General features: G+C 55.6%; 2 protein-coding genes and 2 long non-coding RNA genes across 4 annotated transcripts in view; all 4 read right to left on the bottom strand.

Annotated features, from left to right (window-relative positions):
* Positions 1-320: 320 nt before the first annotated feature.
* On the bottom strand, positions 321-5527 carry Tango6 (transport and golgi organization 6). Its single transcript, XM_037221490.1, has 5 exons — positions 5388-5527; positions 4702-4885; positions 3611-3762; positions 1974-2087; positions 321-814 (listed from the first exon to the last, which is right to left on the bottom strand). Exons 1-5 carry the CDS (start codon positions 5511-5513, stop codon positions 629-631), a joined length of 762 nt encoding a protein of 253 aa, XP_037077385.1. The 5' UTR covers positions 5514-5527; the 3' UTR covers positions 321-628.
* A 1301-nt stretch (positions 5528-6828) lies between these two features.
* Positions 6829-8314, bottom strand: LOC119098535 (uncharacterized). The gene is made up of 3 exons (XR_005094254.1): positions 8206-8314; positions 7352-7426; positions 6829-6923 (listed from the first exon to the last, which is right to left on the bottom strand). It is a non-coding gene; the product is annotated as an uncharacterized LOC119098535 (long non-coding RNA).
* Positions 8315-9898: 1584 nt separating this feature from the next.
* On the bottom strand, positions 9899-11388 carry LOC119098530 (uncharacterized). Its single transcript, XR_005094253.1, has 4 exons — positions 11335-11388; positions 10581-10655; positions 10203-10353; positions 9899-9965 (listed from the first exon to the last, which is right to left on the bottom strand). It is a non-coding gene; the product is annotated as an uncharacterized LOC119098530 (long non-coding RNA).
* A 3048-nt stretch (positions 11389-14436) lies between these two features.
* LOC119099477 (structure-specific endonuclease subunit slx1-like) overlaps positions 14437-16726 on the bottom strand; it is a 16550-nt gene continuing 14260 nt past the window's right edge. The window contains exon 2 of the mRNA XM_037222636.1: positions 14437-15607. Within this exon, the coding sequence (XP_037078531.1) occupies positions 14720-15520 (801 nt within the window). The 5' untranslated portion in view covers positions 15521-15607 and the 3' untranslated portion in view covers positions 14437-14719. The remainder of the gene's footprint in view (positions 15608-16726) is intronic.

The raw sequence follows: 16726 nt of genomic DNA, 5'->3' as shown, positions 1-16726 counted from the left end.
TTTAACCAGCAACTCCTGGCATACTGATTGCCGAGCTCCAATGGTTTGGTGCTCGTATAGAAATACCCATCCGTAAAAGTTACCCTTGTCTTAATCAGTTCGTCGGCCTTGGCATTTCATGATCTTATAGTTTTAGCAGATGCAATAATGGTTTTATTTTCGTAAAACCGCGTACACTAGATCCGAGTTCGGCTTCGACTTCGTGATTTCAAAATGATGCGTTCGGCTTTGGCTTCGCGTTTCCAAGTTCGAAGCCGCTGACCGTGGCTTCCGCTTCGGGATTTCAAAGTTCAAGCTCGCTGGCTTGGGGTTCGACCCGTTTTAAAAACACACTGGCTTCCGCAACGTAACTCCAAAGTTCAAAGCTAACGGCTAAGGCTTCGACTTCGGCTTCATGTCCTTGTTCTAGATACACATTCGGTTTCGAAACCGCCAGAGCCCCGGCTTTGTCCCCCTGCCAGACCAGCACGCATCTCTAATTTCAGCACGTTTTCCCGATGATGATATCTGTGCTCGCTAGAGGCCCCATACGATATTCCTTCACACCATCCCTTGAAGCGCAGGGTGTATTATGAAAACCATCCGTCAGGTACGAAGGGTGAGCAGTGAGCATCGCCGGCGGCGGCCGTCACTGTGGCGTGCCCAGCACTGTGATGCGCTTCTCCAGCCGCCGGCTGGGGAACAGCAGCTGCCTCGTGGCGAGCTCCAGCTGGTCGAGCGCCGTCTGTGTGTGGTGCAGCAGGGCCGGGTCATGCTCCCGCCGCAGCAGCGCCTTCAGACGCCGGTACAGCGCCGGCAGCAGCTCCTCCAGCACCTGTCGCCGCGGCACGCCTGCGTTAGCTGACGGATGGGAGGTGGCCGCTATCAGCGGCCCCTATAGCTATAAGATATATATATATATATATATATATATATATATATATATATATATATATGTAAGCATGCACTGCCTGGTCCGTTTTTAATCTCCTAGGATTTGAAGGAGGACGCTTCATCTCTGAGGATGATCTGAAGAAAATAAAGCATGCTAAAACGGAAAGCGGCCGGATGCCCCGGCGTTTATTTTTGTTATGATAAGCGCTCGCCATATACTATTTTGCACGGGTAAGACTCACTTTCATTCGGTGCTCATCCCATCGCATCCAAAAGTTCCAACCAATCACATTCAGACACGTGGCCACCGCAGACGTTACGCGCGACCCGCTAGCCAATCAGAGCCTTTCCCGCCCGCGTCATCGCTGACAATGCCATAATTGAACCACACAGAACGGAATGTGCCTCAAACTAATTGATTTAAGACCCGCCCACGAGATGGTTTTTAGCCAAGGCCAGGAATATGTTGCGAGCGACTGTAGCTGTTCTGCGATCTGGTTACATCAACTGAAGCCCCCTTTCGAAGAGAAGACATATTCCGTCAGTGGAAAGCTTGCGTCCCGCTCCGGGCAAATCACAGAATGTGTTGAGGGCTAACCTCATGGCACCACTCATCGCTCCCTTTCTAAAGCATAACGTAATTTTAACCTGACTTTCGAAACATCGATATGTTGCGCACATCGAACGCACATGGTGCGCTATGGCTTCCTCTCACCACAAGTACAGCTCGAGTCATAATACTCTCAGGGCCCCAGCCTCCCATACTGCGGTGCGAAAGGAGCAGACGACAGGCGACTGAAAATCGTGATGAACGTCTCCGAAAAGGCTTTGACATCGCCTTCCACAGGAACAGGCCAATTGTGAACAAAAGATAGGAACCCTGCCACATTTACGGGGATATACCTGCGACCGTACCTGCGATAAGAACATCACATCTCCATCCACAACCCACAGCAGTGAACAGCGTACGGATCAAGGTAATCGGTGTATGTGACCACTTTCATCAGTACAAGTTCCAGTGTGCACTGCCAAACACTGCTCACTCTCGCTGCCAAAGCCCGCGCCTGCCCAGTCCCCATGCGGAGTCCGTCTGTTACTACCTTGAGGGCGTCTACGCCGAGTCCGGTGAGCAGCTGCGCGAGCACGAGGACGGCGGCGCGGCGCACCTCCAGAGCCGGGTCCGTGTCCAGCAGAGCTGACAGGCAGCTGAAGATCTGAGGCGGCGGCACATCACGCGCGCGTCACAGCATTGCTGAGTGGCCACACAACGCCTAGCACCATAGGCCATGAGCTGCTTACGACATAGGCGAAACGATTGGGCCCGCGCCTCCGCAAATCATCGAGCGCGGGGACCAGGGGAGCACCGCACGCGCTTAGCACAGTCACGCACTTATTTGTTAGAAGCACGTCACCTTGACACACGAGCTGACGCGCTGGGTTGGCGAAGCACCCCTCAACGCACCTCGATCACCAGCGGCAGAGGTTTGCGTCACAACTGCGACCCATTATAGCGACAGACGCGTAAGGTACGCATATACGTGGGTGTTTCACAACAGCGAATGTGGCACGGTTAGCATCCCACATAAGGATAGCGGCCCGGCGACTAGTGTTACCTCGACGCTTGTCACGACTGGCGACGATGCCAACATATGTCAGAACGCAAGCTTCGGGCCAGGTTTGCCGCGTGAACAGCCTATAAAAAACCGGGACCCGCTTCACAAGCTAAAATTGACACCACTCACAGCCTTTGAGTACTTTTGAAACGGAATAGCCGGTTGCGGTTCCTAAAAAAATGGTAAATGGTTCCCAAGCAGAAGCCTCGCGACCTTGCTAAGTATAACTTGTAACCTACTACATCCCTGGGGATTTACAGCAAACACACAGCAAACATATAACGCGTTGCCCAGCCCTTTCGCATAGGAATATTGCAGGATATTCCCGTACAATGTAGCGCCACGACACGGCCACCCCGTGCCGGCATGATCCCCATTGTCCAGGTGCCAACCGACCATTCTGACCAAACATTAAGCGTCGTTTCTGGGCTAGCCCTCCCCCCCCCCCCCACTCCTTTCGTTTAGCCCCCCTCCCCACATCCTTGTGGCCAAACCTCTCCCACTCTATAAGCTGAGCCACATGAATCGCCGGTACATGACTTCCGGTTTGAATTATCAGACCTACTTCGGCGAGCTGGTTGGACACTACCACATTTTTCACACCGCTTCAAATCTTTACACACCAGCGTCTAACTATTTCATGTCATACTAACTGTTGACGAATGACGGAGAATACGCGGAATGTTGACGAATGACGGAGACTACGCGGAATGGCAAGGGCGTTTCGGTACATTCAGTCATTTCCTGCACTGACTCACAGCGTGTTGATTGCTGAGCTACACCCATGACGCCTGGCGTAACACTCATTAAGCTCCAATGACCCCAGGACCATGTGTCTTAAAAAACCCACAGCAAGTCCTGTGAAGGACCGCTGTGCGAAATGTTTCCCGACCAACTCCGCCGTTGTCAGCATCACATCACATCACACGTCACAGACTGTCACGCAACACCACACCGTACATCACGAACCTCCAACCTCCACGAGCCGGCGGAGCCTTTCACACGCTCCACCCCGCACTGGCAAGACCGCGTGCGGAATGCCGCCGCAGCACCCCCCTCCCCGTGCACAGTACCGGCCAGCGACCGGCAAGACCTGCGGGACGCCGCCACGGCAACCCACCCACCTCGTGCACGGCGCCGGCCAGCGAGAAACGCAGCAGGCGGCACACCTCGGCCAGGCTGGAGAGGCTGGAGGCGCGCAGCAGGTGGTCGCCATCCCGGCAGCCGGCCAGGAAGGTGCCGAGCAGCCGCTCCCGGTACCGGGGCGCCATGTCGCCTGGGGACACGTCGGCAGGTCACGGGGACACGTCGGCAGGTCACGGGGCGCGTCGACAGGTCACGGAGCCGCCGGCGCCGGGCTCGCAGCCCTCCGCACCGGACGAGGACCGCCGTCTGACCCGCCGGCGACTGCCGCCGGGCGGCTGTCGGCGTGGCCACGATGGGTTCGCTGCAGGATGTGCTAGACATGGGTAAGGGCGCGGCCTGCGGCTATTTAAGTGTACCCCGCAGTGAGTGCACGGGACTATACATCATCGTACATGCCAACAGAAAGGGCATCTGGGTCACCTACGGCACACAGGAAGTCAATTATTCTGACCATTCCACTCACAAGAGGGTCAAGACAGGCACAGACATCACCATTTATAAGACTTACGTCGCCGCCCACGGATCTCCCGATGCCATGTCAATTCCAAATTCCAACCGCAAGAGCTCGCCGTGCCGTTCAAAACTTTACCGACATGCGTGCCGCGAACATTTGGAGATGATGATCCTCACTGAAGTTTACGAGCCAAAGCCTACGTTACTAGGCTTCGACGTAAGTGGAATTCGTGCATTAACATATCATTGCACATACAAATAGGTACCTACTCCACGCTCTCATACGATTTGCCACGACAGTAATTCAGTCCACTGTACAAGTGCTTAGGCCGCAAGAGGATAGAGACGAGGGAATACTTCTTCACGACAATGTTGCGCGAAAATTGGTTTTGCGATCCAAAAAGAACGTGCCAAATATACCGAAAATGAATTCATCAGCTCACAAACCACTGCAACATCAACGCTGGCAAGCCGCAACATCCACAAAATTGTCTTCCTTTCCTCCGATCTTTTCCGCGACAGCCCATTCCTAAGACGCGTCGACTCCAGCTTGCCTTCCACACCTGCCCTCGACCACCCGCTCACCGCCGGTACCCCGGCCCAGTGCGCGTCTCACCGAGGTTGCGGACCATCAGCACGATGGCCTCGCCGAGCTTGAGCCGGGTGTCTGGGTCGCGCTCGGCGGCCGTGTACTGCTGGCACAGGCCGGCCACCACCTGGTCCGTGCAGAGGTCGGCCAGGCACGCCAGGCCGCGCACCGCCGCCAGGTACACGTAAGAGTCGTCGTCGGACAGCTTCTCCTGCGGCGCCAGCGCCAGGCGGCCGTCAGAGCGCGCCGGCGTCACCGGCGCAGCCACAGAGGTTCGCCGGCGCATCGCGTTCTCCGTGTGCATGTGTGTGCCGTGCGGGCGGGTCGTTGGGTGTGGTACTGTACGCTCGGCCCACAAAGTATGCGCGCGTTGTCTGTGTGTGTGCGGGACGTTCAGCCAGATAACGCAGCACCATTCAGCTCGTCGGACTGGTATCGGCACGAACAAAAGAACGTTCAACTGGAATGTCCAGTTTGTCATGTGCTAACCTTACAAATCAAAGAGCGGGTGATCGCGGCCAGGCGTGCCGCGATCCAACGACCACAAAACGCAAGTGCCAAATGATCACATTTCACGCTCGGAATCCGTCAACCCGCATGCGCTTCATTTGAACCGAAACAGCCCCTTACCGGCGCCGGGCCTCTTGACTCCACTCAATGATCAGTGCCCATCCGAACACGCCCCTCACGCTCGTCCGTGCCGCCGTACGTACCTGGAACACGTGCAGCAGCTGGCGACGGTGGCGCCACGTCTCCGGGTCTCGGCGCTCCAACAGCTGGCTGAGCGCGATTAGCGCGTGCGCGCGCACCGGCAACAACGGGTCCACCAGGTCGTACATGGCGCGCTGGTAGGTCAGCTCGGCGACCGGCGGCGGTTCGCGTTCCGGCTCGCTCTGGGCAGAGCCCGGCGGCGGCGGCGCATCAGGGACAGCACGAGGCTCCGCTCGGGACTGCGGGCCGGGGACACCCGGCGACGGCGGCGGCCCGCTTTCCCGCGTCCGAGCAAAACATAACCGATCGTCGAGACCGGTGAGGGGCGTCGGCGGCTCTGCTCGGCTCTGGTCGCCGCCGGGCCGGCCCTGCTGGCCCGTCTCGGCCGTGCGCGGATCGGCCGCCCCGCACCGCGCACCGTACCGCTCGGCCGTCACCGTGTGCCGGTCCACCACGCCGTTGGTGAGGATGAGCTCGCGCACGTCGGCGGCCATGTCTCGCACGCGCTCGGCGCCGGCCTCTGCAGTCAGCCGCTCGAGCGTCGGTAGGAGACGGCGCGCAGCCGCCCACACGGCCGACGTGCTGGCCTCGCCGGCCAGCGCGCCCGCCAGCACGCCCAGCGCCAGGCACGCCGTCTCCTCACGCAACAAGCCCGGCTCAGCCGCCTCCGCCGCGAACGCGTCGAGCAGCGCACCGATCACGGGCAGCAGGCGGTCGACGTCCTGCAGCCCACGCTGCGCCTGCTCCGACTCGGCCAACGCGGCCAGCGTGCGCAGCGTCAGCAGGCCGCGGCGGAAGGCGAGGCGCCGCGCGCCGCGTTCCTGCTCCCAGGCGCGCAGCGCGTCGCCGGCCGACAGCGGTGGCGCCACGCCCACGGCAGCCAGGTCCAGCGTCATCACGTCCCGCATGCGCTCCAGAAGCGCGGCCAGCACGTCGGCGACGAGGTCCGGCGCGTCTACGCCGCCGAGCAGCGCCGCAAACGCCGCCGCCGCGGCGTCGTCGCTGATCAGCCAGTTGTCGGCCTCGTCCGGCGGCACGGGCTCGGTTCTGACGCCGCCCTCGTCGCCGGCGACGAAGCGTCGGCAGCTATCCAGCTCGTGCCCCAGCAGCACCGCGTCCAGCACGTCCGGACCGCGGCCTAGTCGGCGCAGCAGCCGCTCCAGCAGCTCGCGACAGGGCGTGCGCAGATGACTGACACCGCCGTGCACGGCCGCGAACAACTGGAACAGGGCAGCGCCGTACGGCCGCAGGCCGTCCAGGCAGTCGCTGTCCGGCTCCAGGCCGGCCACAAGCAGCTGCCAGGCGGCCGTCACGCCGTCAGTGACGTCACACTCTGACGGTAGGGTGGGCGTGACGTCAGACCCAGTGGACCCGCCTGGCTCGGCGGCCGTCAGTGGCCCGAGCAGCGGCTGCAGGATGCCGGACCGCACGCAGCCGCGGGCGGCCGGCGAGTCCCACAGACAGTTGGTGAGCGCGCCAGCCACGCGCAGTGTGGTGACGCGCACCTCCGCGCGGGGGATCCGCAGCAGGGAGAGCACCTGCCAACACGGCGCGAGTTGACTCGGAAAATCAGTAAAGACAAGGTAGGACATGAACTTAGGCACACGGCCATCAACGGACGCTGGCGAGAAATTACGAGGTGTGTGGGCAATATCAAACGCAACTTTGATAATCTCAAGCGCATGCCATTAAACAGAAGCTTACAAGTGACATACAGTGCACCTGTTTACCATGTAATCTCAGTTAACAAAGTAAACGCAGATAGATGGGCAACGTTAAATATGTCACATTACGTACACGTGCATATCACACGACACACGAAAGAACAAGTCAATGAATGGGTCGATGGAGATCATCACTGCGAAAAGCACAGGTGTACTAAATAAGCTTAGACACAGTAAACAGGCAGCTTTATACGGTAATAAGAGCTTTAGATACGGTAAACAGGACTATTGATGCCGCTCACCTCTGCAGCCAGATGTGTAAAATATTCCTCATTATTGAAATCGGGATGAGGCGAGACCAACAACTCTGCTGCCGCCTGAAACAGAACGTGGCGATCGTGCACTAAGCAGTGAGAACACAGCGACCCAACAGTTTATTAGCCCATAGATGTCTGGAATAAAAGACGGCAGTGATGACAGTGCGTCGGACCCCATGGCAGATCATTGCATTGCTTCTGTCTGTCTGAACGCAATCGTCTCTATCACTTAGAATGAGACTTTCCGCCGGCGTTAGCAGCTGCGATGGGAGTGGCACCTTTGGAGGTGTCATCCAGAAATCAGGGTGGAGTTGTCTACTAATGCGTGATTTAACAATCCAAAAGAAAACGAAGGAAGGCAACAAGACAACAGTCATTGATGTTCATGGCCGGTCTTGAATAGGCCCACTAAAGGCAGAAACAAGACGTCTATCCAATCAGCCCAGCCATTTTGAGCATGAGTACATACAAAGCACCAAACATTGTAGCAAAAATCGCCTACACGCGGACAACCACAAACTACGGTCTCGCTGAGCTAGCTGCTGCACCGGCACAGCGTCTCTGATGGTCCACGGGCCGCGCGCCGGGTGCCGTGTGCCGCGGGCCGCGGGCCGCGGGCCGCGTGTCGCGTGCCGCAGGCCGGGCGCCGTGGGCCGGGTGCCGCGGGCAAGGTGCCGGGGGCCAGGGTGCCGAGGGCCAGGGTGCCGAGGGCCAGAGTGCCACAGGCCGGGCGCCGTGGGCAGGGTGCCGCGGGCAAGGTGCCGGGGGCCAGGGTGCCGAGGGCCAGGGTGCCGAGGGCCGGGGCGCCGCGGGCCGGGGCGCCGCGGGCCGGAGCGCACCTGCAGGCGTGGCAGCTCGACATCGTCCAGCCGGTCCTGGCCCCAGAACTGGAGCAGACCGTCGATGACGCGCGCCAGGCCGCCCGGCCGGCGCACGTACTGGAACACCCACCAGGTGGTGCGCTCGTGCATCCAGCGGCGCGGTGGGCGCTGCGGGTACCGACGCCGCGTGAGACGTGAGCACACAGACACGGACAGATGCTCCTAATTAAGGTGCATCATATCGCGTCGACGCACCGCGACACGCTTCCAAAGGGATCGGACAAGATGATCGCTGGCCTGATCTGACAAGAAATGTACACATGTAATCTCCATATCCAACTAACATTTTGGTATAGCGTACGTTAACACGCTCGTGATTTAAAAGATGGTCACCTACGACCTATATGACCATGCAGCAGAAGAAACTGGCCAAAAAGCAGACCTGTCTACGGAAGCATGTCACAATATAAAAACATAAAAAACAAAGAGTCATCGGTCAACAAAAGGCTCGGCACGAGGCAACAGCAGACACTGTCATCTCTGCCTCCGGCACCGGCGTCGGCCGGGCCGGCGCCGCGTACCGCTTCAGCAGCGCAGCGCTGCAGCAGCAACAGCTCGCGGACGGCCCTGCTGTCGGGCACGCGCGCCAGCAGCGCCGGCAGCTGCGGCGCCAGGCGCTGGCGCTGGCGCAGCAGCCCGCTGCGTCGCTGCTCCGTCATGCCGCGGCTGCCCGGCTGGGCCAGCGGCGCTGCCGTGACCAGCAGCAGCAGCGCCAGCAGGTCACCCAGGTGCGCGCCCAGCACGGCGTCCGCCAGCGCCGGCTCCTCGGTCAGCGAGAGCAGACGCTCCAGCGCCAGCACCGCGTGATCACGACGCTGAAGCGGCGCGGCGTTAGGAGTGGCGTGAGGCGGGGGGGGGGGGGGGGGGGGTCGGCTAACGCCACCGTGCGGCTTGGCAACGACTGCATGACATTATTGGACGAAATCGTGCTATTTCATTTGCATATAGTGCAGTGATGCTCTTCAAATTGTTTGCTCAAAAATTGACTGAAGAAAAGACGTGTGTGATCGTAGATAATGGAGAGAGTTCGGGGATGTGCTGAGGGCATGAGATCATATAGGAGTTCAGCTCACGCTATCCACGTTAACCAGGACATGGGCTACACAAGCAAGCTACGATTGTTATCAACACAGTCATTCTTCACACAGGACAGCTGTCACCTACACCAGTATTTTTCCTTTGTTCAGGCTTGTTCTTAGCATAATATGTGAACATCTTCACAACTCCAAGCAGAGAATGGCTGAGCGAGCGACCGAGACAGCGAGCCACCCGACCTACCCCAAACCAGTGCCAAGCCTTGACTCCTCTGCTGATTCAACCTGCCTCATTTTTTTAAAGTTGGGTGACAACCGCCATAGACACTGGTGATTGAGCTGCCAGTTGTAAGAATCCTCAACAGCACAGAACACCCCACCGTCGCCCACGCCTGCACACTCACCTGGTACTGGTCGGCGGCGCGTGCGCTGGCCGCCCTCACGGCGCCGGAGAATTCGGAGCGCCGCTCGAGCGGTACGCCGGCGCCGGCCGGCAGCGCCGGCAGCACCGCCAGCACCACCGCGAACTGGACGCCACGCGCCGCCACCCGCCGGCGCGCCACGCTCAGCGCGCCGGCGGGTGGCGCGCCTGCTGGCGCCGGCGGCTGCGGCCCGGCGCGCGCGGCCGCCAGCGCGCGACGCAGGCACTCCAGCAGGGCCAGCACAGTCAGGGAAAATCTGAAACTACAGGGACTTGTGGTGAGGCTGGAGAAAAGAGGCAGATAGGAAGGAGGGGTCCATCACTTATGCCAGTGGTGATGGCTTCATCATGAGAGCCCTTAATTCAAGCCAAAGCATATCTTATGCCACAGCCAACTGAGACCAGCACATCACAGCATACAGAATAGCAAATGTTCAGCACTTTTCAAGTAACTGAAAACCATGTTGGATGACAAGGCAGCAATACAAGTTTCAACTTACTTGGGATTACTTTCCTCTTGTGACTGGAAATCATCTGATCCTAATAGGTGCTCCAATGACTCCTTGAGCACTTTGTTTCTTTCTAGCTGAATCCAGCTGGTCAGTAATGCCAGTCTGTGCTCCAGAGCATCTTGGTATTCTGGCTTCTCTCCTGGACAACAGATCATGCAAGAAGTGATGTGCATGTATGTACAGCACATGTGCACCAAGCATGGCATGTTAGCCTGCAAAACATGCTAGCAGAACTACAGAGACTACCTTGAATTATTATTTTAAGCCATGAATACCACAGAACATAAGAATATTACAAAATCATGCCCCACAACAATTTGATTCAAACAGCAATGACACATGATGTTCTACATTTCCATGCATTACCTTCATATAAGATAGATGTCAACTTGTCCAAAGCTTCACAACAATTCTCAGCAGAAGTGGCCTCCATGGTCAGCCCTGAAACACACCACAACATGTTGTGCATCTTTGACACTGTCAGGTACAAGTAATAAACAGAGTCCTGCTTGTTCATTGCTGTCTTAAGTTTAATGATGCATTCTAGCAAAAACAGTCCACATGATCATCCTGGAACTCCACCATGAAATGTTATGCAGCTTTAATGATACTGAGCATAAGCAAAAAGCAGGCACTTGTACAGTTTGCAGCCAGTCTGGAAAATCAAAAACTGTTATCCTTTAGTCTCATTGTAAATTGTTAAAATCTTTAGGTATAAAAATGAAACCAAGAGTCTGGTGCACATAAGAGTGGGGTGCAGTGCATCCATGTCACAAAGGTGTCCAGCATAGATGGTTGATTTTTTCAGCCTAGATTCTTATCCAGGGACATAGCCACCTTTGTAACTGGTGAGATCATTCAAATTTGAAAGTATTCCTCTGCTTATAAAGAAAATCGAATTTAGCACAAAATGAGTTGTTTTTCTCTTACAAATTTGATCCAAGTCCTTTGAATGGATAGATTTCTGGGATCAGCACTCCCATTAAGCAGTGCTTGTGGTGTGAGCCCTGACCCCTACCATCCGATCACGCAATTCCAGGCAACAGCAGAATTTCGTGGCGGAAGCTTAACGTGCCGCAATGCTCGGCACGGTCCGTCCTGCCCTCTGGCGTCAACTGACCTTTTTAGTGCGACCGCTGCCACCGGCCGCAGGCCATGCCTGTCAAGGACAAATAGCGCCTAAAGCGACTCGAACCCACCACGCCACGGGTGGGTGAATCGGAAGGCAGGCGCTCTAACCAACTGAGCCACCAGGACGGAGTTGGAACACCAAGCCGCTCAACACAAAACGATATTGCCTGATGAGGGTGATATTCTAACAGTGATTCCTCTTAGAGCTTTTAACTACTGCTCCAGCTATTTCTTAACAGCTTTAACTCAAATCTGTCGTCATCACGCCCTGAATATCACCGTCTGACATTCCACAGATACCACAAGTGCATACACATCCCAACCACTACACAACGTTGCGTTTCAACTACCGTTTACCCATACGAGAACATCATCTCACGATTGCAATATTACCACCATGCATTGTCTTGGAGGCATGTTTTGACTCATCTGCGCAGGTTTGGGAGTGTATCGGTCTAACACGGGGCGACTAAATGGTGCATGCATGTGCACGCTCGGGCGCATCGATGCCGATAGGAGCGTGCTCGAAAAAAATAAGGTGACACCAACAACATTTGAAACTTCATATGTCACTTAAATCATAAATATGTTGTGTCATGATACAATAGCAAGTGGATGACCCTTACAAATATTTAGGAAAGGGCTCTTCTACCAAGTCTGCCCACTTAAGGACGCATAGAGGTAAAACAGTACGATGATTTTGGTTTCATTGTCTTCATCATCCGTGATTTTCAACTTCAGCGTGACGCCACTAGCGCCAAGACTTTGATTCACGGCGGGCTGCTAGACGCCCGGTGCAATGTTGAGGGGCAACGGACGGGCCAGCGCCGAGGATTTTCGGTTCGGGGGAGGGCAGCTTTTGCAGAAAATGGGCCCTTGACAAAAAAGTGCCTGCTACAGACTGCAATATTACAAAGTGTACACCTATGTTGTTTCTGTTGTTCTCGTTTCCGCACGTATAACCACTCGCTTATAACCGAACTCAAAATAGTGCATACTAAGCATTGCAGCCGTATTTCCAGCTCGGTCCAGTTATATTGAGAATCTTAATTGGTTTCAACGACCCAGACGATAGATGCATGCGATAAAACACAAAAAGCACCAGGTTCACAAAACACCGAGGTGAATGTCCGATTTGAAAGCAATTTTCAGCCAACATCGCATTCTACTCCCGCTTGCATGCATGCAACTTCCATCCAGTGTTGCAGAATCTACTGACATAACACTGCATCAGTCACACATCACGGCAGGCTGATCCATGACACCGCGACAAACACCTGTCTGTCGAAGTTCCCCTTGTGACGCGTGTCCACCAAGGAACACTCGGGGACGTGTGAATCCAACCTAGCGACCACGATATCGACCGCCTGAAGGCTGGTCAGGTCAGGTGGAAAGGTCCTTGGTTAAGGTGTGGGCCCTCACCCCTCAGTTGGTCTGAGAAGAGAGGCCCTCGGTCAGCCTGACAATAGTCTTTACCCCGATCCAGAAGGATTTCGTTCGGTCTGACCAACGGGTCCCCGTTCGAACTGAGAAACTCTTGGCTAGTCCTAAGGTAGCAGTTTGCCCTAGGACCCCTGGCTTGACCCAATGGATCTCGGTCGTCCTTAGATATCTCCCGGTCGCGCGGAGGAGACCCTTAGCTACCTAATTGGGCCATGGCTGTTTGGGTGACACAGTGCCCCTGTGCAATCCTTCGGGTGCTCTGGGGCCTCCAAAACCGCCGAACAGGGACCCGGCGGTGGTGGTGGGATCCCATGATGGAGCCGAGGGCCTAGTGGCGGTGGGCCCGGTGAACCGCCGGACAGGGTCCGGTAGTCCCTTCAACGCTTGTGAGTCGATGACCCAAAGTGGCATGACTCCGTGTCCCCTCAGGATCCGCCGCTGCCCGGCTGGGCCTAGGAGGCGCTCCACCGTCCTGAGGGCCCCAGTCAGTCGCCAGCCTAAGAAGACCTTCATCAGAGGTTAGCAGGCTGTTCTAGCACGACAGGGTCCTCATTCAACTTAAAAGGGGCCGCACGTGGTCTAAGAAGACCTTTGAATAGCCTGAGATAGTCCCGGAACAGACTGAGTAAAACCTTCAGTTCGGCCACCCGCCAGGCCCCAGCTCGCAGCTGGGGGGGGGGGGGGGGGGGGAGGGGAGGCAGGTCTCCGCTTTGCCCCCCGCCCCTGTGGCGCCGGCTCTGCAACCAGAACATCGAAATATTCGTACAGAAAATAAGAATGCCGCTTGCATAATGTGCATACCACCAACGGGCTGGTAACGGATTAATTTATGGCGAACATGATTGTGTTTTGCAAGCCCATGCGGCGAACCTTACACATGGAATGGTATGAGAAGTGAAAGGTATGCTTACCAGACTAATTCGCAATATGGCGGCATGTACATCGGCGTGTCTTCGCACCCAGTCCCAAACGAACAAACCGTCAGTGGCAACTGTATTCATTCAGCGAGCAGATCGCGTAAAACTTAACGATGATGATGACGATGATGATGTGCGTGGTAGCCGTAAGTTCAAAGCCACCACAAAGCGCTTTGATCTCAAATGACCTTGTGCCAGTGGTTGTGCCTCCGTCGTTAGTCCGAGTGGCGAGCGTGGCCAGCCTGCTGTCTGCGGCAGTACAGACCCCCGTACTCGGTCCGTACCTGTGTGCGCAGCCAGCAGTGCTCGGTCCCTACCTACCTGCCTAGTCACGAGTGTCAAGCTACGCATGTTTCGTATGTTGTACGTATGTTGAGCAGGTTCTCTCTCCCCAACATCAGGCCACACTTTGCCTCAGTTTAGTGGCTCTTAGCCTTAGGTCTCCCTAGATAGCCAGGAGTCTCCCTCCCTCTGTTTGTCGCCGCCCATCCATGTCTGACCCACAACACCACAAAGCCCGCGCAAGCATTAAAACAAAGGGAACCAGATCCCTCAAATCTCCGCTTTTGGCTAACGCACATGAGGATTGGATATACCGCTGTGAAGGCATCGGTTTATTTCCGAAACAGCACATTGAATCAACATCATTGATAAAGCCCCACGCCATACAACACGAGCATGACAAAACGGTTATCATCCAGAGGAGACAGTTCGGAAGCATTCTCTTCTTCCCCCCCCCCTCCCCCTCCAAAACAAATAATCAGGGGCCTCAGCACTAGTTTAGTTTTGTTACATTCCGGGAGCATTCTCTACATGCACTGCTGCATGACAAATGTTGTAATTTGAAATAAATGCACACCCGGAACAAAGTGACGCATCCAGTAGAAGAGATAAGGTGTGCCGAGGCCAAAACGGACTGACCTCTACTGAGCATACAAGACATATGACGAAAGCGCATGGCATAACATTATAAAATGACACGCATAAATTCGTCTACTTAAATATCACGCAATGCTAATGTTCCAAGTCCGGACACTCCTGACTAAGACAGTCTGCCCAGTGTTCCCCGCTCTCGCCGGCGGCCCCATCATTGTCCAGATAATCGTAGCAGCCATTCTTCTTCCGGATCAGGTCCCCCCACAGGAGGGACGTGCCGCAGGCAGGACACGCGCCCTCCACGGGCAGCAGGCAGGCGGAGCCACGCAGCAGCTCGTCGGCCAGGCAGACGAGGTGCGCCACCAGCGGACACCGCGGGCTGAGACAGGTCAGCGCGTCGGCGGCGGGCACGCCGGCGCCGCACAGCGCGCACTCCAGCCGCTCGCCGTCCGCCGCCGTCCGCTCCTTGGCCTTGGCCGGCCGCACGGCGCCCTGGACGACGGGCATGTGCGGCGGCGGCAGGCAGTCGGCGGGCAGCGGGCGCCGGTACTCGGGCCGCAGCCAGCGTACGGTCAGCGGCAGCCGCCGCCACGGGCCCGCCTGCAGCATGGCCGCCATCACGCGCAGGCAGTAGTCGAACTTGACCTCGCGCGCCCGCTTGGCCGGCACGTGGCGCAGCCGGCGCGAGCGGGCCGGGTTCTGCCACGCCCACTCGAAGCGCAACGCGGCGATGCTGTTGGGAAATCCGTGCACGATGAGCGCCATCTCCCATGGGCCGCGGTTGCTGGTGCGGCCGGCGCCGCCTGCATGCCGGCCCTTGTTGTGCTGCTTGATCCGCCGGTTGGGGTCGGTCGTATAGCCGATGTAGGTGCGGCCCTTGAAGCGAGGGTTCTGGCAGTATAGTAGGTATACACCATAGAAGCTTTCAACTATATCCATTATTCAGGTCAGGAAAGTTTACAGAAGCCCAGCAGACATCATTTATGCTATTCTTCAGCCGTTGTTTTATATTCTGAAGCCACCCCACTGGAAAAATAGTCATCATTGATTACTTCCAGTTCAACAGCAGTTGACCCCTATTTTCCAGTAGAACATGTCACATCTGCTTCACTGAGTTTTCAATATCAACAGCAAGTTCAAATATTTTAAATGGCAAGCTGTGTGGTGCTAATGGAAATGTAAGTCTCCAAGAGGATTCAAGAAGCTTAAAAATCACTGCAAAGAGACAAAGTTATTTGGGTAGTAGAAAACACTGCATTACTTCATTTCCAGAGCTGGAATGATTGGTTACACCACAGGTTGTGTCTAGTGTGTTAGTGTGCACATTATGGAAGGGGAGGGAGGGGGGGGGGGGGGGCAGGGCACAGGTGCACATACTAAAATGGAATAATTATCCAGACATTATCCCCATATGGTCCTTTAGGAGGTATGCAGATATGAACACTTTGGAAGGGGTACAGGGGTACATGTTAAAATACCAGCTGAGGATGATAATCTGAACAAATAATAAATCCATGATTCTTATGCATTACACCAATCTTCCCACTAAACTTCAACTCTGGGTTTGAATAATCGATTGTGACCATTTTTCAGTTACAGCACAGCAGACCATTCCAAGATTAGGTGATACTTCTAACTCCTAAGATGAAGAAAATATGTTTTCTTCAGACTGCACTGCTGTGCTGTTTTGGTATAAAAGTGGTTGCATGATAAATATGCTAATAGCAATAGAAGCATCTAGGCAGTCTGGCAAAAGGGATATCCTACAAATCAATCATGCAGCACACTATTTAGTAATTTGTTTAATCATTCATTGCTCTTAGTTTGGACTGAGATTAAGCTTACCCTTTTTACAATGAAGCCCAAATACTACAACCTTAAAATACACCATGACGACAGTCATACAACCTATGCTAACCTAGAAGGCAAAACGTTATTACAAGCTCCCAATAATAAAGTCATCAGCATCTAGGAGTCAGGGGCATGATCACTCAGTCCCGAAATGGCCCATGCCATGAAAGCAATAGCATCAGGCACATGTGAAAGCAACTAAGCACTTCAAATGCATACACACTGTACAGTCGCATCACTTCTGCAAAAAATTGCGTGCTGAATTTCGCTTCGATTTTCTCTGCACGTTGACTT

This window comes from Pollicipes pollicipes, unplaced genomic scaffold (assembly GCF_011947565.3).
Source record: "Pollicipes pollicipes isolate AB1234 unplaced genomic scaffold, Ppol_2.1 Scaffold_4740;HRSCAF=5597_pilon_pilon_pilon, whole genome shotgun sequence".
In the NCBI taxonomy this organism is placed as follows: Eukaryota; Metazoa; Arthropoda; class Thecostraca; order Pollicipedomorpha; family Pollicipedidae; genus Pollicipes; species Pollicipes pollicipes.
The sequence above is the reverse complement of the archived record's forward strand: the minus strand, read 5'-3'. Positions and strand labels throughout refer to the sequence as shown.

What these genes read in the sequence shown, in the direction of transcription:
- Tango6 (XM_037221490.1), bottom strand. Translation starts at nt 5,513, where the DNA reads ATGTACGACCTGGTGGACCCGTTGTTGCCGGTGCGCGCGCACGCGCTA. An exon ending in GCTGATGGTCCGCAACCTCG is followed by an intron (nt 3,763 to 4,701) that starts GTGAGACGCGCA and finishes ACGTGTCCCCAG; the next exon opens with GCGACATGGCGCCCCGGTAC. An exon ending in TGGCCGGCGCCGTGCACGAG is followed by an intron (nt 2,088 to 3,610) that starts GTGGGTGGGTTG and finishes CCGCCGCCTCAG; the next exon opens with ATCTTCAGCTGCCTGTCAGC.